Source organism: Peromyscus eremicus, chromosome 2, assembly GCF_949786415.1.
Source record: "Peromyscus eremicus chromosome 2, PerEre_H2_v1, whole genome shotgun sequence".
Lineage (NCBI taxonomy): Eukaryota > Metazoa > Chordata > Mammalia > Rodentia > Cricetidae > Peromyscus > Peromyscus eremicus.
This window is the reverse complement of record NC_081417.1, coordinates 164816326-164837147: the sequence shown is the minus strand read 5'-3', so window position 1 is coordinate 164837147 and position 20822 is coordinate 164816326. Positions and strand designations below refer to the sequence as shown.

General features: G+C 45.4%; 2 protein-coding genes across 3 annotated transcripts; one reads left to right on the top strand and one right to left on the bottom strand.

Annotated features, from left to right (window-relative positions):
* Positions 1-850: 850 nt before the first annotated feature.
* Sdf4 (stromal cell derived factor 4) lies at positions 851-16950 on the bottom strand. Of its 2 annotated transcripts, none has more exons than XM_059255578.1 (7): positions 16819-16950; positions 12427-12756; positions 9978-10114; positions 8898-9011; positions 2147-2305; positions 1773-1948; positions 851-1292 (listed from the first exon to the last, which is right to left on the bottom strand). In XM_059255578.1, exons 2-7 carry the CDS (start codon positions 12747-12749, stop codon positions 1116-1118), a joined length of 1086 nt encoding a protein of 361 aa, XP_059111561.1. In that variant the 5' UTR covers positions 12750-12756; positions 16819-16950; the 3' UTR covers positions 851-1115. The 2 variants fall into 2 exon arrangements, with proteins under 2 accessions (XP_059111561.1, XP_059111562.1); XM_059255579.1 differs by lacking the exon at positions 16819-16950 and adding an exon at positions 16565-16688.
* Positions 16951-17039: 89 nt separating this feature from the next.
* Positions 17040-18710, top strand: B3galt6 (beta-1,3-galactosyltransferase 6). The gene has a single exon (XM_059255580.1). The coding sequence runs from the start codon at positions 17247-17249 to the stop codon at positions 18222-18224; it is 978 nt and encodes a 325-aa protein (XP_059111563.1). The 5' UTR covers positions 17040-17246; the 3' UTR covers positions 18225-18710.
* The last annotated feature ends 2112 nt before the right edge of the window (positions 18711-20822 follow it).

The following is a 20822-nucleotide window of genomic DNA, read 5'->3' as shown; positions in this document are numbered from 1 at the left end:
CTCAAGACCCAACTTGATCCCACTTAACCTTTCCAATGCATGAAATTCTATCATTCTCTTCCATGTCTTGCCTATTTTCACTTCTACCCTGAGGAGAATCAATGTTTACTGAAAGCTATAAACCCATTTAACCAGTGTCTACCTCAGACGCTTCTAATGTAAGCTACCTAGCCACACTCTTCTCTTTTTTCATCTCAAGAATGACAATGTGTTGCTGGGCAGTGGTGACACATGCCTTTAAGCACAGCACTCGGGAGGCAGAGGCAGGTGGATCTCTAAATTCCAGGATAGCCAGGGCTACATAAAGAAAAACAAGGGGTTCAGTCCTCAGCTCCGGAAAAAAAAAAAGAAAAAGAAACAAAAAAGGAAGGCAGGCAGGAAGGAGGGAAGGAAAAAGAAAATATGAGAAAAAGGCAATTCTATTGTAAAGTAATGATTTTTGTGACAACCAATATCTACACTTTCTCCTAAGGAAGGATGGATCCTGCAAGGTTCTGAGGAGTTTGAGGAAGACCCTACCCCAACGGCCTACCAGACCTTACCAAGGGGGTAGCACCAACTGTGGGGCTGATTACTTCCAGAGAAATGTGATGTAATTTAAAATTGGTCTTTCAGTTTTCAAGAAAACTGTAAGAGTTGTATTTATTTCCTACAGCACAGTGAGCCCCGGAGGGGCCCGGCCCAGAGTTCCTGGCTCTGATGTGTACAGCATTCTCATCTGAACCAACCACTCCAAGCAGTTCTCAGAAGTAGAATAGAAACTGAGAGAGATTTGGCCAAGCAAATGCAGCTTAGCCCATGACTGGTACAGAAGGGCTGCTGCCTCAGACACATGCTGGAGAGGACACAATGCCTATTAAGCATATCTTTAATAAATCTGGGCCATGCTGTGGCAGGAGCTGAGCCAGAGCATATGAACACAGCAGAAGAAAGAAGGTTCTGGGACAGCGTTTTTCAGGGTCATGGTAGCCTCCAGACACAGGGTAGGTAGCATTTCAAACCCACCCGGGACCCAGTCAACCACAGGTCTCACTAGACCACAGGTCCCTCAAGGTGTAGGAAGGGTCAGACAGGAGACTGGCGGCCTGGCCCCAATTGAGGGTTGAGGGGCATGCTCAGAACTCCTCATGCACATTGCGAGCATAGTCCATCAGCTTGCTGCCAGTGAAGAACTCGCTATATTTGAGAATCTCCTCAGGCTCCAGGTGGTGGTTCTGGTTCTCATCAGCAATGGCGATCATCTGTTTGGCTTCATTGAGGGCATTGTATTCGTTCATGGGGTCCATGTAGTTCTGTGAGATCCAGACATAAGTCAGTGGCCTATACCTGATACCCTATCAATAGGGAGGCCCTGTGCCCACAGCCCCCACACCTACATGCTAGCCCAGAGGTGACTTCAGAAATGGGGCTAGTATGTGCTCTCTCTTAAGGTCCCATACAGAAGGGGCCTTAAGAATCCCTTAACACAGGGCTGATGGTGTAGCTCTGTGATAGAACAACTGTTTAGCATGTTCTTGAGCACCAAAATGAATTCCCAGATGCCTTCCAAAGACTAGGGAGTCATTTTCTAAAGGCCAATAGCCCATAGTCAACAGGTTTCATAAGACCTTCCCATCTCTTCACTCTGAGTACTAATGCTGATGCCCATTATCTCAGGTCATCATGTAGGCAAGCCCCCTTTCCTTTGGGAACTTACTGTAAGATTAGCCCACATCCTCCAAACACAGGGCCATTCCTGGAACACACCAACATTCATAAGCACCCTTGCTCACCTCCAGCTCCTCCATGGTCACAATCCCATCATGGTCGGAATCAATCAGTTCCTCAAACTCCTTTTTCCTGTCTTTCACCCAATTGTCATCAATGTCTTGGCCTTGCTGGTTCTCAACAGTGCCCACAGGCAAGGAGATGAACTCAGGCAGAGACAGCTGCTTATCGCCATCCTGGTCTATAAAGGGTTGGAGGAAGGTAGTGCTCAGCTTGGGCTTTACCTAAAACTCACTGAGTATCACTTAAGAACTTCCTTAGAAACCAAAACAGGACAAGCCCACCTACCCTGGGGCTTATCCCTTCCAGCAATGTAGTGATCCCAGCCCACTGGTCACCCTCAGGCCTACAATAGTGCCATAGTGGAGACAGGCCTTACCCAAGTCCCGAACAATCTCCTTGACCATGAACTTGAGCATGCCCCGGCTGTGCTCAGGGTGAAGGAATGAAAGGAACTCATCCTCAGTCAGCAGCAGGTCTGCAGGTGGATTGTCTGCCTGATACCAACGACCTTTGAGGTTCTCAAGGACTTCCTGTGCTGCGGAGAGGCACATTTGTGAATACCCAGACATGCTGGACACTAACGCAAGCACCGGCAAGGTTTTACTCTACTCAAACTCAAGAAGGCCATCACTGGCCAAGACTAAGGGTGCTAGCCCACCCAGAAGAGCCTGGTCTTTGGGAGGGGACAAACAGAACCCTGAACACTGCCCAGCCCGTCTTCCCTGCACACTCCAAGTTGTTTATTCCTCATCAGAAATGGAAATTTCACCGAGACTAGGGCTGACTCACCCTCACTGACGTCTATAGGAACAAAGGTGTCACTTTCGTTCCTCTCTACGTTTTTTATGTGCATTATCATTCGGAGCACAGAATGCAGAAAACCCAGTTTCTAGAAATGACTGAGGTAGTGAGCAAAGCTTCCCATGGACTCTAGAAATGATTGCCAATGCATCCTTTAATGTCTCCCATGTTCTCAGGGCACAAATCAATCTTCTCCCATGTAGGACTCAACATAGTCAGTGATTATGTCCCACTGCCTAGGCTTCCAAGTCACTCAGCTCCAGGAACCACAAGAATCCCTGCCTGCCTTCATGGTCTTATCCCACTGTCCTGAGTCTGCCTCTGGCCACATCCTGACTGTAGCAGCCCTCCATGACCCATTAAGTACCTGATCACCACAGACAGGCCAAGTGGCCTTCATGCATTGTATTTCCTGTGTTAATCTAACCTGACTAACAGGACTCTTTTAAAGGATGATGGGGAATGGGATACATTGGCACAACCCTGTAGTCCCAGCTGACTGGGACGCTGAAGCAGGCAGCACATTTGAATGACTGTCTCAAAAAAGTAAAAATAAAAACAAAAAAGTGATAGAAGGCAGACTTCTCCACCAATACTCCCACCATGTGCTGAGGGAGACCCACTGGCATTATACAAAGGAGATTATAAAGCATAGGCCTTCCTTCTAGGATCCTACCAAGTGCTCAGATCACCCCAGACAATCAGAGACCGTTCAGTGGGTTGAGGTCAGGATGTGAATACATAGGTTATAAGTGTTTTAATGATAAATGTCCCTCATAGTCTAGGGCACTTGAACACATGATCCCCAGTAATGCTATTTGGGGAGGTTTAGGAGGTGAGGCCTTGTTGGAGGAAGTACATTACTAGGGGCAGGCTTTGAGTGTTTACAGTCTCACTCACTTCCAATTCATGCTCTCTACTTCATGCTTGCAGTTCAAGATGTAAACTTTCAGCTTCCTGCTCCTGCCACCATTCTGGACTCTAATCCTCTGGAACCATAAGCCCAAATAAAGTCCTTTCTATATGTTGCTTTAGTCATGGTACTTTTTCACAGCAACAGAAAAGACTAATAGAGAAGTTGGTGCTAAACAGAAGGATGTTGCTATGAAGAACCTGACCTGTTGGTCTGGGGAAGAATGTGGAAGATTTGGGAATTTTGGACTCAAAAAGTATGTAAAAGCTATAAGCAGAGCTTAAAGGGCTATCATTATAGTAGAAGCCTGAAAGACAGTAATGTCAGAAGCAATGCTGTCTATGGTGGCCCAGCTCAAAAAGTTTCAGAGGGAAACAATATTAGCAACTGGACTAGAGGGTGTTCTGGTGATATGTTGGCAAATAATATGGCTGTCTTTTGCCACTGTTCTGAGAACTTGTCCAAAGCTAGATTTAAAAGTAATAGAATAGAAGCTGAAGATTAAGTGATTAAGAGTACTAACTACTTTTCCAGAGGACCCAGGTTCAATTCCCACCATCCATACGGCAACTTAACAGTTGTCTGTAACTCCACTTTAAGGGATCTGACATCCTTTTCTAGCTTCCTCAGGCACCAAGAATGCACGTGGTACATATACATATATGCAGGCAAAACACCCACACATTTAAAAAAAAAAAAAGTAATGGACTAATTTCTTTGGTGGAGTTTGTTTTTTGTTTTTGTTTTTGAGACAGGGTTTCTTTGTGTAACAGCCCTGGCTGTCCTGGAACTCACTTTGTAGACCAGGCTGGAACTAAGAGAGATCCACCTGCCTCTGCCTCTCAAGTGCTAGGATTAAAGGTGTACACTACCACCACCCACCTTGGTGGAAATTTTAAGACAGTAAAATATTTGAATGTGTGGTGTGGTTATTAATACTTATACAGGTGTACAATGAAAAAGAACAAGTGGAGAAGAAAGAAATACAAAATGTACAGTTTGGAGAAGAAAAAAGAAAGAACTAAGAAACTTAATGCCACAGCCAAGACATACGCTGGAAGAGTTTGTAATTTGTTAAAGAGATTAGTATCATTAAACAGTGCACTGGAACAAAGGGTGCCCTTCATGGAAAGACCCTACTCAGCTAAGCTTTCAACTTACAAAGGGAAAAGGCCTAAGGAATTTTCTGCTCCTAGAAAGAAATAGAAAACAAAAACTACCACTAATGTGGTTCAAGAGGGAACCATTCCAAGCTGGTAGCTGAACTTTGTAATGTCAACCATGTGGTACTGGCTTTAAAAGCCTAAAAGATCCAAGAGTGAAGAAGTGATAATTCTTCCTCTACAGTCTCAGAAAGTTGCTGAGGCCAGGCAGCTTGTGGCAGGGAGGTCCTTGCATGAATGCCCTGAGAGGCCATTGAGTAAAATGTAAAAGTGAGCCTGGGTTGTAGTAGAGACCCCAAGATATTGACAATGCCAGACTTGTGGGGTATCTGCCAAGGAGGGCTGCATACAGGCAGTGAAACCAACCCAAGAGAGGCACGTATGCTGCAAGCATAAAAGGAGGAGGAACAGTGCCGTCTAAACCCTTTGATACTGATGTAAGCTATAGGATTTGGTATTTGCCCTCCTGGATCTCAGTCTTACTTTGGTTCAGTATTTTTCACTAGGCCTCCCTTCCTCCCTTTTTGAATAGTAATGTATATTCTATGCCATTAGATGCTAGAAGTATATAATTTGCTTTTTTATTTTACAAGGCATTACAATCAACAGACTGCCTGCCCTGTGTCTCAGAAGAGACTTTGGACTTTTACACAGTGCCCTATGGGTGATAGAGCACCTTGCTTGTAAAAAAACAGGATTCCTGTGAGATTACAGCTGACCTTGTTCAGTCAACCCAGAAGAAAATGTCTGTTGGGACAGCCAGTCTCACTTTGGGTAAACAATTTCAGGAAGGCGTGCAGACTCACACATAGTCTCCTACAACAACAATTTCTTTATTTCCAACCCCCTCATCCCACCCCTATAAAGGGTTACAGCCAGCTTTTTCTCCTGGCAGACCCCTCAATTCCCCACAAAGAAAGGCTGATCCTTTTCTGCCCTCTGTCTCTTTACCCTGCCTCAGAAATCTAACAACGGGGAGCTGAGCACAGTGATGCACACCTTTAGTGTCAGAACTAGGGAGGCAGAAGGTGGATCTCTGTGAGTTCAAGGCCAGCCAGGGCTTGAGAGGCCCTGCCTCAAACAAATAAATAAATAGATAAACAAATAAAGACTATGGAGCTTTTTTTTTAATCATACATTATTATTTTTTATAGTATTTTTATTTTATAATTAACTTAATTTCACATGTCAGCCACGGATTCCCCCATCCTCCCTCCTCCCACCCCGACTATGGAGGTTTTTAAAGATGGACTAAAAGCATTTTGCACTATTGTCATGAGAGAGTCCCTGAGAACTAGGGACTCTCTAGGAAAATAAAAACAAAAAAGTCATATGGGCGGAGTAATGTCCTTTAATATACATAAATTTAATCATATCTCTCCTGCAAACCCCTCCTTGCTTAGTGTGCCTTCCCAGAGACCTTGAAAGACAGACAGAAGGTCATATTGTGGATTAATCTTTGCCAAAATGCTTATGTGAAACACTGTGACATTCCCCCAAGTACCCCTCATCGCCTCCACATCCAGGACATCTTTAGAATCCCACCCTGAGGGCTGGAGAGATGGTTCAGAAGTTAAGAGCACTAGCTGTTCTTCCAGAGGTCCTGATTTCAATTCCCAGCAACCACATGGTGGCTCACAACCATCTAAAATGAGATCTGATGCCCTCTTATGGTCTGCAGGCATACATGCAGACAGAACACTGTATATATGATAAATAAATCTAAAAAAAAAAAAAGATTCCCACCCTGAGTTGTTGTTTATTATTATTATTGTTGTTGTTGTTGTTGTTTTGGTTTTTTGAAACAGGGTTTCTCTGTGTAGCCCTGGCTGTCCTGGAACTCAGAGATCTGCCTGCCTCTGCTTCTTAAGTGTTGGAATTAGAGGCATATACCACCACTGCCCAGCAGTTTTCTTTATTGTTTTAGATTCACTTATTTTATTATTTTATGAGTATAAATGTTTTGCCTACATGTATGTGTGTGTACCACATATGTGCCTGGTACCCCAGATTCCCTTGCAACCAAAGTTACAGATGGTGTGAGTCACCATGTGAGTGCTGGGAATTGAACCCAGATCTTCAAAAACAACAAATCCTCTTAACCACTGAGCCAACTCTCCAGCCCTTACCACCTTAAGATTTTTAAATAACCAATCGAATTGTAAGTTATCATACATGGGAGATAAAGAAACAAAAATCATTAATTAAAAAAAAAAAAGCTGTTTCACTGTACTTGAGGTTTTTTTTTTTTCTTTTCTTTCTTTCTTTTTTTTTTAAATGAACATAGTTCATTTGAGCTTACGAATGCACATTAAAGCTGTTTTCCTGAAGAAGCCTTGGTGTTCTGTCTCTTTGATCAGAACCTTACAATCTTATATGGTCATGAGACTATGGGGGCCGGGAAATGTAACATAATGATTTTAATGAGAAGTGCCTCCCATAGTCTAGGCATTTGAACATGCAATCCTCAGTTGATGGCACTGTTTGGGGAGGTTTAGGAGTTGAGGTCTTGCTGGAAGTAAATCACTGGGAGTGGGCTTTTGAGTATTTTAGTCTTGCCTACTTCCAGTTCACTCTCTGCTTTATGCTTGTAGTTCAAGATGTGAGTTCTCAGCTTCCTGCTCCTGCCACCATACTTACTATCTGCTGCCATTATGGACTCTAACCCTCTTGACTCATAAGCCCAAATAAAGTCTTTCTAAGTTGCCTTTGGTAGTGTTTTATCACAATAGAAAAGTAGCTAATACACAGGCTCGAGAAGGTCAGATGTGGCTGAACAGGGACCTCAGGCATGGAGATCTTTGACAGTGTAAATTCTAAATACCTCCACTCAGTCCTGAAGGCAGATCAAGCTCCACAGAGACACCCTAGACTCAAGACACAGGAGTGACATATCTCATTCAGGATACACACCAAGTAAAGTGGCCAGAGTCAGACCACATTCCAAAGAAGTCACAGAGGGGATAGCTGTGAGGGCACCATACTCCCTGGTGAGCTGATGCTCTGAAAGGCATCTTCAAAATTGCCAACAACCTTGACAGGCATATACTAGCCTCACCACAGGAACAGGAGAGGGACATTCAGGAAGCTCCAGCAGACAATATGAAATGAAGGACATGTAATGGAAACATAAAACAGAATGAAGTGGAAGAAAATCACACAATCTCTTTAGGAGGGAAGAAGAGAATAACTGAAGGTTTAGGACAGGATAGAACTTAGCCATGTAGGATTCCTCTCACCAACAATTGCCAGTACTGGGGAAGCTAAGGCAGGGAAAGTGCTTTAAGTTTAAGGCTCTTGTGAGATCTTGTCAAAAAAAGGAAGAGAGGGGAAAGAAAAAGGAAAAAAAAAAAAAAGCTGGGCAGAAGCAGGCAGATCTCTGAGTTTGAGGCCAACCTGTTCTACAGTTAAGTTCTTGGACAGTCAGGCCTACATAGAGAAATCCTGTCTCAAAAAATTAAAAAAAAAAAAAAAAAAAAAAAAAAAAGGAAGAGGAAAGAAATACAGGTGAAAAAAAAAAAGACAGAACTAAAGTACTGGTCATCATGGTACATGTGGGTGATCATGGTCTGTATATGTTTCCAGGGTTTCTGTGCTCCTAGGTGTGATGCTACTTTGTAGACTGTGACCTCTATTGAGGTCAGCTGCACAGACAAACTGAGGAGGTAGAGCATAGATGTACAGTGTGTATATCTGCCAAGAACTATATATAATGTGACCAATCCATAAGTGACATATTGGAAGTAACAGGACACCACATGTCCTTACCCTCCACAGAGCCAGATAAGGGCTGTGAATGAATCACCATATATGGCCAGGGAATGAGGTGAAGGGGAAGGGGTCCAGGACTGGAGGCAGTAACAAGTAAAGTCCTTTAGTTATGCTTTACAAATCAGCTATCCAGACTTCCCTTCCTGACAAATGCCCCTGAGGGCTTCCTATTGCTCCCAGCTTTCTCGGAGTCCTGTTCCATGTCCCAAAGACCAGCATATCTGACCTCCAGAATGTCCACATCTCCATCTGGAAATGATGTCACTCTTGAGGTCCCAGGGCACGCTGAATATTGTGGATGTCATTGCCTAGCTCTGGTGACTCAAGGCCTTGACAAAAGCTGCTCCCTCTATTAAAGATCTCTTACTGGATTCAGGTCCTCCCTGCCTCTACTTTAAAGCTCCAAATCTCAAGTCTCAAGCCAAGGCAGAGTCAGTCCCCCACTCTTAGCCCACCCACCCTATGCCAGCAGCACTCACTCTCCTCATCCACTTTGAGCTCCTCGTGGTTCCTAATGGCGTCAGCAATTTCCCTCTCATTGTGGCCTTTGCTTGCCAAAAACTTCACTTTATATTCATCCCAGGACACGTGGCCTAGAAAGAGATCACTCTGTCAAGATATTTAGCAAGAAAGGTTGGTCATGAAAAAGACAGTTATTTTAGGACATCTGCTATAAATCCTTGGGCCACAGGCAGCCACAGGGCAGGGGTACAAACTCCTCTGTGCTGACTGCCTAGTACTAGGGAAGGCTGAGGATATGTGCAGCTCCAGATATCTTGCCAAGTGGCATCAGGGGCAAAGCAACCAGTACCCAGCCCACAGCTTTGGTCAGCACCCTATATCCACTTCCTCACAAGTAGAGTCAGCTGGAACTTTTATCCCTCGGGGTCAAGAGAGATACTAGCTGGCCGCACATGGTGTGAGAACACCAGGGAGGCATCCCAAACTTTTAAGAGCTACTGGGTTTTTTGGTTTATTGAGTAGTCTCAGTATGTAGCCCAGGCTGGTCCTAAACTCTAAGATTCTTGTTTCAGTCTCCTGAGCACTGAGATTATAAGCTAGGATCTAGCATTACTTTTCAATTAAAATACTTTAATTGAATGGCTTGAGGAATAAAGCATCTCCTGTGCAAGCATGAGGACCAGAATTTGAATCCCTAATAAAGCTGGGTAGATGTGGAGGCCCATCTATAATCCCAGCACTGAGAGGCAGACAGGGACTCCCTGGCACAAGCTGGCTAGTTAGGCTAAAGGAATCGGTGAGCTCTGGACTCAAAATACCCAATGCTAATTCCAGCTAATTCCAGTTGTGCCCACCCACACACATGAATACACATACACACAGAATTTTACAAAAAAACACTTAGGTCAGTATGGTACTTGCTGTGTCCTTTAGTTCCAACAAGCACACAGCTAACTCATGCCTTGAGCATCCCTACTCCTACTGTATCCTCTTCTACCTTTCTGTCCCTTGGCCTGGGGATATCTGTCAGGTCCTTCCCATAAGGCTAGAGTTTCCTGCCTGACTTCTCCTAGCTCTGCCACTTGGGTCCACTGTACCGTCACCATCAGGGTCCACAGCCCCAAAGTGTAGTTTGTTTTCCTTAACAGCCTCCTGGAAGTGCTCTGCTGTTTTCTCCATAATCCAGTGTTGCATCTCCTTAGCGCTGATCCTCCGGTCAGTGTTCACATCTACCCTAGAAGCAGGTAAATGACAAGCATCAGACCAGGCTCTAGGACCCTCAACAGAAAGGCAAATGTTGCTGGTTCCAGGAATTACACAGGTAGCTATGAACCTGCCACAAAAAGCAACTCATTCCATTTGGAAGTGTTATAAAAACCCAAAGGCTAGGAACTTACTAGGGCCACCAGAGGATCAGGAGCTATCAGAAAGACTGTAAGGGAACAATTAAGTCAGGAGCTGCTACTTGAGGACAGAAAAGATCATTATCGGGAACAAACTCTCTCCACTTAAGGTACAATGGGAAGAATCATAATTCTTCATTTAATTATTCATTAATAATTATTTAATTAGTAATTAATTAATTAAGTAGGTTTTTCTAGGCAGGGTTTTTCTGTGTAGTCCTGGCTGTCGTGGAACTCGCTATGTAGACCAGGCTGGCCTTGAACTCACAGAGATCCACCTGCCCCTGCCTCCCATGTGCTGGGATTAAAGGTACCACCATATCCAGCTCATAACCCTTCTAATCATAGCAAAGTCTAAATACTTTAGATAAAAATACCTTCACATGCAAAGGTATAGCAAAGTCCTTTCAGAAACCTAACATTTTGTCCAAATATAGAACAAGGTCTTAGTGACAGAGACCTCGGGACTTGAGGATAGATTATAGGAATCCCTAAACACACTTAGTAGAAAGAATGTCAGGAAGAGTCTGTGTCAGGGCCAGTGAAATGGCTCAGTGGAAAAGGGCACTTGCCACCAAGCCTGACAGATTAATCTGAGTTTTATGCCAGGAACCTGCACGGCAGAATGAGAGAAACAACTCATACAAGCGTCCTCTATCTCCATATATGGCGTTTCTCTCTCTCTCTCTCTCTCTCTCTCTCTCTCTCTCTCTCTCTCTCTCTCTCTCTCACACACACACACACACACACACACACACACACACACACAGAGTAAATAATAAATAAAAATGGACAGTCCTTATGAGCTGAACTGCTATGAAGTTTAGTTCAGTCTGCCCACCTGAACCCTAACTCAGAAAGTTGCAACTTTCTGGTTTTCTTTTCTTCTGTCTCCTCCTTTTGGATGCTTAGAATCTAAGTATGCTTTTTCTGATCCTCTGGGCTTCCTTACCTTCTTTCTCTAAAGTCCCTTACCTCCATACTATGTGGCTGTCTGTTGCCATGTGGTGGACCTCCATGCCAGTAACTCAAATGGCATGGCTTTTTTCCTTCTCTCTTGCTTGCTTCTCTTCAGTCAACTGCTGAGATTTACAGTTTGCCTTCCCTGGGTTATTTTTCTTTTAAACTCTAATAAAATAGTTCTCGAGCTTCAAAAAATAAGTAAATGCAAAACTTAATAAGAAAAGGGGGGGGGGGACAGACACGGCTGCAGAAACCTTTATCCTAGCATTGAGGGAGCAGAGAGAGAGCCAGATGTGATGGCGCACATCTTTAATCCCAAGATTTGGGAGGCAGAGGCCAGTCTACATAGTGAGCTCCAGGACAGTCAGAGTTATATATATTATAAATAGAGAGATTCTGTCTCACAAAAAAAAAAAAAAAAAAAAAAAAAAGCAAGCAAATAAGCAAACAGAAGCAGGTTGGTCACTTGTGAGTTCAAGGCCAGACAGGGTTACACAGTGAGATCTTACATAAGAAAAAAGAAAGGAGGGAGGGAGAGAAGGAGGGAAGGTATGAGATCAAGGGAGCCTAGTCCCCCTCCCCATCAGCTCTTGACCTATTGGGTTGTCAGACCTTTTCCCAGACAGCCCTGGGCCATCCCTACTCTACTTGGAATTATAACTTGCTAGGTCCATTCCACTTCCCATTTGGCCTGACTTCATGCTTTTCGATTAATAGGGCCTATAGTTTGAAAAGTCATGCACAAAATCCTTAAGAGGTGTGTTGGGGGCAGAAGTCTATCCTGAGGTCTTCCTGGCCATGAGAGCCTAGACATTGGCTTTGGCCCTACAAGTCCTATCAAAGTACAAGGTGCTAGACAGAGCAGTGTTTTTCAACCTTCCTAATGCTGTGACCCTTTAATATAGTTCTTCATGCTGTGGTGAGCACCAACCATAAAATTATTTTCCTTGCTACTTCATAACTATAATTTTGTTACTGCTATGAATCATAATGTAAATATCTTGTTTTCCAATGGTCTTAGGCAACCCCTGTGAAAGGGTCATTAGATCCCCAAAGGAGTGGTGACCCACATATTGAGAACTGCTGTACTAGAGGAACAGCTTACAGCAACTGGATTATCATTTCAAATGCTGTATCCCTTGACATGCATCTATATATAGGGGACACATGAGATACCTACTTGGAAAAGATGACCATCAGCTTCCTCCGGCTTCTCCTTGGCTCTGAGTCCTCATCAAACCCATCCATGTCCTTCCCCAGGAAAACCTCCTGGTGGAAGTCCCTGTTCAGATGTCCATCCATCTCTAGTTTCACCCCATTCAAGTGGTCTGGGGGTAGGATCTCATTTTCCTCCCTGTTGGCTGCTCTTTCCCGAGTGGATGAGTGGTTGGCAGGTCTAGCAGATGCATCCATCAAGAGGACAAGGCCCAAGAGCCAGAGGCCATGAGCAGCCAGACCACAGAGGGAATTCTGCCTGGACGTCATTGCCACCAGCCAGATCATGGGACTCCTGCAAGGTGTGAATCAGAAGTAGCAGTAAGGAAGAAAGGGAAATCACAGCTCAAACTACAGCCTGTGATACTACAAAGGTTCTGAGTTACTAGCACTGCCAAGAAAGCTGAAGGTTGATGGCAGGCTCAACCTGACAGTCTACAAAGAAGACAGACCAGGCCAGGTGGTAATGGCACATCCCAACACTCGGTGAATCTCTATGTGTTTGAGGCCAGCCTGGTTTACAGATCAAGATTCAGGACAGCCAGGGCTACACAAAGAAACATTGTCGGGGGGGGGGGGGGGGGGTAGGGAGGGCATATTTATCTTATAACATGATTTAATAATCAGGACCAACTACATATTCAAGTGGGGTATGACGGCATTTATCTTTGATCCTAGCACATAGGAGGTAGTCACAGGTGGATCTCTATGAGTTCAAGACCAGTCTGATCTAACAATGTAAGCTCTGAGTCAGTCATGGATAAACAGTAAAATCTTGTCTCAAAAAAACAAACAAAATCCACACATATGGAGCTGGGACTGTAGCTCAGTGGTTAGTAGTACCACAGGAAAAAAGATGAAGAGGGAAAAGGAAAAAAGAAAGACAATAAATGATATTTTTACTTTTAAAAAAGAAACTGGAGGAATGTTCTTTGGGCTGCCAACCAGCTCCCAAACAAAGACACAGAGACTTATTAATTATGAACGCTCAGTCTTAGCTTAGGCTTGTCCCATTAGCTTTTTTTGTTTGTTTTGTTTTTTGTTTTTGTTTTTCAAGACAGGGTTTCTCTGTGTAGTTTTGGTGCCTGTCCCGGATCTCACTCTGTAGCCCAGGCTGGCCTTGAACTCACAGAGATTCATGTGGCTCTGCCTCCCTAGTGATGGGATTAAAGGCCACCACCGCCCAGCCCGTTAACTCTGTTTCTATTCATCTACATTTTGCCTTGAGGCTTTCTTTCATTCTGTATGTCCTACTTTCCTGATTCCTCTGTGTCTGTCTGGCCACTGGCATCTCCCTATCGTCTTTTTTTCTTTCTCCTTGATCCTAAATTCCTCCTCCTACTTACTCTCCCTGCCTGGAAGTTCCACCTATACCTCCACCCTGGCTATTGGCCATTCAGCTTTTTATTAGACCAATCAAGTGCCTTAGGCAAGCAGGGTAAAACAGCAACACATCTTTACATAACTAAACAAGTGCAACACACATCTTTGCATAGTTAAACAAATATTCTGCAAAAGAGGAATGCACTTGGCCAGGCTGAAGTTCCAACTCAAATTTGTTACTACTTCCAGGTGCTGATCTATCCAGTACCTTACCTCCACATACCAACAGTATAGCCTGCCAACAATACAGCAAAGCAAATCTGACCTCATCCATCCCTGATTACTATTACAGTATTTAGCATATGACTGTGGTCACTCACTCTCCAGATCCCAACTTGAACACCAAGCTCTGAGACCTTGGTTAAGTAATCTGACCTTCCTGTGTCTGTTTCTCACTAATCGTCCCATAGTTTCCACCTCAGTGTTTTGTGTGGAGTGGGAACCTATGTACACTCTGTGCTGGACCTATGTACACTATGTGCTGAACAACTGAAAATTGTGGTCATCAGCAAACACTTGCACCAACCCAGCAGAGACTACACATATACATCTATACTTGTGCCTGCATCAACATATTTGTTCACTCATGTTCACCAAGAAACATTAGTAAAGTTGAAGTGTCCAGTAAGTCTTATTTGACCAGAACATGGAAAACACATTTTTCTTCCCACAGTCTATCTTCCTGCCTATTTGCTGGGCCTCCGAGTGCAGCCTAGTCCCACCTATGTGTGGGAGCTGTCTCCCGTTCTGCCCCTGGAAAGGACTCTGTCTGACTTAGCTTCTTTATCCCAACATTGCCAAGCTATTAGAACCTAAAAGACATTCAATCAATGCTGTCTCCAGAAACAATAAATATTACTCAAAAGCATAGAGTAAAGCCAACGAAACAGTACTTAAGATGTGTCCTGGGTAGCCGGGCGGTGGTGGCACACGCCTTTAATCCCAGCACTCGGGAGGCAGAGGCAGGCGGATCTCTGTGAGTTCGAGGCCAGCCTGGTCTCCAAAGCGAATTCCAGGAAAGGCGCAAAGCTACACAGAGAAACCCTGTCTCGAAAAACCAAAAAAAAAAAAAAAAAAAAGATGTGTCCTGGGATGTTGTACAGCTTGCCAAGAGCCAGGAGCTAAAGGAGTCTGTTGTTACCCAGGGCAAGGAGCCCTGAGATGTAGCTATATTCCTCATGTTTCTATTCTTCTGGCCATGTAAACACCAGAACCAAAGCAACTTCCTCCTAGTATTAACTGTACTTTGCTCCTTGAAAGAACAAAGTTCTCATTCTAACTATTTTGATAAACTATGTGGAACAGTCAGTTACTCATACATCTTATGTAAAAAGCAACCAAAAGCAACCAGGACTCCATCAGCTGACTTTCTCATATTGGTTCAGTTTTTTTCCTTGCCCATGCTAGACAAGTATTCTGCCATGGAACAACATTCCCCACTACTATCCCACAATGGTTATTTATCTTAATGCAAAAGTTTGCCTCATGGCTAAACAAGTTGGGCAGCTGCCTCCTCCCCACCTGACCTGAAATCCCTAAGTCAGGATTTCAAGGAGCTTTATCTTGTCATAGCCCCTACACACATCTGTTCTCAACAAGTAGTCAACAGGAAGCTACTAACACCTGCAGTAAAGGTGACAATGGTACCTCCTGACCTATCATCAATTGTAGTCCAATGACATTTACCAAAGTAAGTCACAAATGTTCTAGTTTATATTAGTTGTTAATCTCCGCTTGGGCCTACTTTATAAGTTAAATTTTGCTGTAACTATGTATAGGAATAAACCTGAGGTTTCAGGAGGGTTTTGTTGTTGTTGTTTGTTTGTTTGGTTGGTTTTTTGAGACAGGGTTTCTTTGTGTAACTCTGGAGCCTATCCTAGAACTCGCGCTGTAGACCAGGGTGGCCTCACACTCACTGAGATCCGCCTGCCTCTGTGCTGGGATTAGGCATGAGCCACTTCTGCCCGGCTGATGTTTCAGGTTTCAGGCACCCACAGGGTGGTTGGGGGTAATACTTGTACTTTGCAACCCTTACATCACAATTCCAGTGAAACATTTCTTTTTGTTTGCTTGCTTTTGTTTTTGTTTTGAGACAGGGTCTCACTATGTTGCCTTGCTTGGCCAGGAATGTGCCCAGTAGACCAGGCTAGTCTTGAAAGTGTGGCAAACCTCCTGCCTGCTGGGATTACAGGCAAGAGGATCAAGAGTTCAAGACCAGCCTCAGGTACATAGTAAATTCAGGCCAATCTGGGCTACATGAGACCCTGTCTCAAAACGAACAAGCAAGAGGATCAAGAGTTCAAGACCAGCCTCAGGTACATAGTAAATTCAGGCCAATCTGGGCTACACGAGACCCTGTCTCAAAACGAACAATAACAACAGCAAAAGGAGAAAATAAAGAAAAAAAATCAGAAGAAAAAAGACCATCACAATCTAAAAAACGACAACATAGTCTAAAACAGTCCAAAAACTGTTAGGGGGCTAGTGTCTTAGCTCAGTAGTAGAGCATTTGCCCAGCATTTGTGAGGTCCTGGATTCGATCTCCTCCAGCAACACAAAAATAAGAATGTAAATAAAAATAAATAAAAGATCTGTCAATTTAGGAACTGCACTCAATAGTACCAAAGAGAACTACCACCAGAGCCGGGTCAGGTATGAAGGTTTTACACAGGCCTTCAATTTCCAACTCGTACTACTAGAACTCATGGCGCACATTTTACCGAAGATGAAACCGAGTTAGAGATGCTGGACCACAAGTTGAGGACACAACGTCAGCCGGTAACAGAGCCCCGAGCCTCAGTCCCCCCGCGGCACCGTGAGTTCCGGAAGAAGCAGCCGGGCAAGAGGGCGGGCGCACTCTTTAACAAGGAGATCGCGGGGCCAAGCGGGCTCAGACCCAAAGCAACCCAAACAGTGGACGAGTGGCCTTCAAGCCCGCCCCTCACAAAGCAGCTTCAGGGACCCCCTCACTCACCCCCGGCTTTCTGATGCGCCGGGTCTGGAGAGCGCAGCTGGGCGCCCGCGAAGTCGTACGCGGACCTAGGCTCAGGCCGCCGCCATCTTTCTTCCGGGAAAGGGCGAGAAAGACAACCACGAACCGTGAGAGGTGGCACGGCCTCAGGCGTGAATCTCGGCGCCGCCATCTTTTTCATGGGCGGAAGCAGCCGCTGAGAAACAACCAATAAAAATGGCGTGCAAGGTCACGTGTCAAGGATCCTTGACCTAGGCCTCGCCTTCAGCAACGCCCTGGATAGCAGATCCTGGAAGTCCAAGCACTCAGTCACTGGGTGCTTTGGGACTCCTCCTACCACTACCAGACCAAGCCCGCTATGCAGGTCTCCGAGTAGCGCAGACGCCTTCCAGCCTCCGCGCCTGCGTATTCCGCGCCCTCCCTCCCGCACCATGAAGGTACTCCGGCGCGCATGGCGGCGCCGGGTGGTGCTGGCCTTAGGCGGCCTAGCGTTTTGCAGCACCACTCTGTTGTATTTGGCGCGCTGTGCTTCAGAGGGCGAGACGCCCGCAGCTGCTGGAGCCGCTCAACCCCGCGATAAGGCTTTCCTGGCAGTGTTAGTGGCCAGTGCGCCCCGCGCGGTTGAGCGCCGCAGCGCGGTGCGCAGCACGTGGCTGGCACAGGGGAGGCGCGGCGGCCCTAAGGACGTGTGGGCGCGCTTTGCTGTGGGCACAAGTGGCCTGGGCACAGAGGAGCGGCGCACGCTTGAGCTCGAGCAAGCACAACACGGGGACCTGCTGCTGCTGCCCGCCCTGCGCGATGCCTACGAAAACCTCACGGCCAAGGTCCTGGCCATGTTGACTTGGCTGGACGAGCACGTGGACTTCGAGTTCGTGCTCAAGGCGGATGACGACTCCTTTGCGCGCCTGGACGCCCTATTGGCGGAGCTACGCGCACGTGAGCCTGCACGTCGCCGTCGCCTCTATTGGGGCTTCTTTTCTGGGCGTGGGCGAGTCAAGCCTGGAGGTCGCTGGCGAGAAGCTGCCTGGCAACTCTGCGACTACTACCTGCCCTATGCTCTGGGTGGTGGGTACATCCTCTCTTCGGACCTGGTGCATTACCTGCGCCTCAGCCGCGAATACCTGCGCGCGTGGCACAGTGAAGATGTATCACTGGGCGCCTGGCTGGCACCAGTGGATGTGCAGCGGGAGCATGACCCACGCTTCGACACAGAGTACAAATCACGGGGCTGCAGCAATCAGTACCTGGTGACACACAAACAGAGCCCGGAGGACATGCTGGAGAAGCAACAGATGCTGCTTCACGGGGGCCGATTGTGCAAGCAAGAGGTGCAGTTGCGCCTCTCCTATGTCTATGATTGGTCGGCGCCACCCTCCCAGTGCTGCCAGCGCAAGGAGGGCATTCCCTGATGTCGTTGCATGTGTTGTGGCCTCTATGGACACAGGCCAAGCTGCCTGGACAATCTGGCCAATTGTCTGGGTGAGCCAATAACTGTTGAGGCCTTGGGACCTCAGTCCACTTACTGATGGCCAGAGGCAGCTATCAACATCTAGTCCATGCCCTGGAGGGTGTGCTCATTAGTGGTCTTGTGTAAGACCTGTCCAGGGGCATCTGGTTATGGATTTATAGATTGCATCTGCACCCCACACACACCTCCAGCCAGTGTAATGCCACCTATCAACCATCTGAGGTGTGAGGGCAGGGGGCCTCCTCACTTGATGAGTTTATAGTATGAATTCTGTCTCTACTTACACTATGCAGCTCACTGCCCATCTTGAACGTTCTGCACAGCCCTGTCTGCAGAGTGACTTGCAGACTGTGTTGAATTTATCTGTGTATTGCCATCAAAATGTTATTTGCCTAAATGGTCATTGTATTGTTTGGACAAAGTTCCATTCTGTTGTGTCTCCTGTCTTTATCCTTTGTCATGTACAAGTCTGACATATGACTTGATTTTCAAGTCAGCTAGCTTAGATAGTATTTTTGTCTCTGAAGATAGTTTGGTAAATATAATTCAGTGTGGTTGAAACTTATTTATAAATACTGTAAACTTGTGTAGATAAGAATTTTAAGTTGAAAGCTGTGTGGTGGTGGTGGTGGTGGTGGTGGTGGTGGTGCTGCTGCTGCTGCTGCTGCTGCTGCTGCTGCACACCTTTAATTCCAGCACTTGGGAGGCAGATCTCTGAGTTTGAGGCCAACCTGCTCTGCAGAGAGAGTTTCAGGACAGTCAGGGCTACACAGAAAAATCCTATCTCAACCCCCATCCCACTCCCCAAAAAATTGAGTTGAGAGTGTACAAGTTTTAATTTTTGTTAACTACTTAAGAAAAATACTTTATTATCAGAACTTATATCTTTGGATTAATCTATCAACAACCTGAGTGGCCAACCCCACTGCTGCGTGTGTGTAAAACATAGAAGATTGTTTCAACTGTCCATTTCTCTTTGAGGTTTACACATAAGTCCTTTCATTTTTGTTTTTTCTGAACAGACTACTTTTAAGGCTTTTCAGAGAGCATGAGCTTATGGACTGTAAGGCAATCAGCAATCAGGATGTCTACACAAAGTTTGCCTTTCAGATATGCTTGGTTTAGTCACACAAACATTCCTAACAATATCATGTCAATATAGAAGTTAAACAGATGTCTCAGCTGGGTGGTTGTGGCACTTGCCTTTAATCCCAGCACTTGGAAGCTGGAAGCAGGTGGATCTCTATGAGTTCAAGGCCAATCTGGTCTACTAATTGAGTTCCAGGACAGTTGGGGCTACACAAAGGGACCCTGTCTTGAAAAACCAAGGGAAAAAAAAAATGCTGCTGTAGGGTTGCACTGAGTAACCTCCAGTGAATACATTTTTGAAGTGTGCAGACTTGACCACTGCCCACTGTGAAGTCCTTCAGTTGTGGTAGACTGGGAGGATGGCACTGGTAGAAGTCCAGGAGGTCCTTGAGAGTATAGGCCAATGGTTAGCACTGACAGGCGGGCCGAAATGGGCGAAGCAATAGTGCCACAAGTTCAGAGGTCACTGAGGCCAGGGCCACAAAAAGAGTCTCAAGTCCTCTTGGTATCAACACAGGCTATAGAAGCCTTGTTGCAGGAGCTTGGCCATGTGATCCTAGAGACCATTCCAAACTAATTTTTGTATCATTTCATTAGGAAGTCACTTTGGATAACGGTTCATTGGCATATCAACACCACCTTCAGGTTAGCTTATTAGCATATCAAGGCCCGTCCTGAACTAGGCTCATATTTGAGCTGCCATTTGGGCTGCCAGGGGGCTGGCTTCTGAGGCCTGGCTCTTACCAAAGCTGTCTGGTGACAAACTCAAGCATATTATTTCAAGTCACACAAAATGACTTTTGAGTTACACAACATGGTTTTTAAGCTGTGTTCCATACAAGCTTCCAAAAAGGCCTCCAGATTCCCTTTTTCTCATTCAGCAAAGTTTCAGGAATCCAAACCCTTGAAGAGGTGAGGAGACTTCTCAGATTCTGCTTTAAGGAAATAGTATTTGCTACCTAGCACCCCAACCACATGAACTATAACAGCTAATATTGCATACCCCCTTTTAATGTAAAAAAAAATAATAATAATGGTATACTTATAGAAATATAAGGTGGTTCCAGGATAAATGGGCAATCTGAGCTGGACTTAACCTCTAGCTTCAGATGATGATGTTGCAATCTCTGCTATTTTAATGGGACCGATGTTTGGGGTTCTTTTGGTTTTAGATTTTATTTTGTTTTTGTTTTTGAGACAGGGTCTAGATATATAGCCTAGACTGGATTTGAACTCAATCCTCCTGCCTAATCTGAGTACTGGGATTACAGGCATAAACCACCAAGCCCAGTTTATATCAAGTTGTTGGTTGGTTGGTTGGTTTTGGTCTGTGTAGCCTGGGTGTATTCCTGCCTGGCCTCTGCTGTCCCATTTGGGGTACTGTGGATGGGAAGAGACATGCTAACTGCCTGTCATCAACTTGCTTTTAAATTCTCAGGCTGTGAACTTG

What these genes read in the sequence shown, in the direction of transcription:
- Sdf4 (XM_059255578.1), bottom strand. Translation starts at nt 12,749, where the DNA reads ATGATCTGGCTGGTGGCAATGACGTCCAGGCAGAATTCCCTCTGTGGT. An exon ending in CTGATGGTCATCTTTTCCAA is followed by an intron (nt 10,115 to 12,426) that starts GTAGGTATCTCA and finishes ACCTGCTTCTAG; the next exon opens with GGTAGATGTGAACACTGACC. An exon ending in GCTCAAAGTGGATGAGGAGA is followed by an intron (nt 2,306 to 8,897) that starts GTGAGTGCTGCT and finishes GCCTCTCCGCAG; the next exon opens with CACAGGAAGTCCTTGAGAAC.
- B3galt6 (XM_059255580.1), top strand. Translation starts at nt 17,247, where the DNA reads ATGAAGGTACTCCGGCGCGCATGGCGGCGCCGGGTGGTGCTGGCCTTA.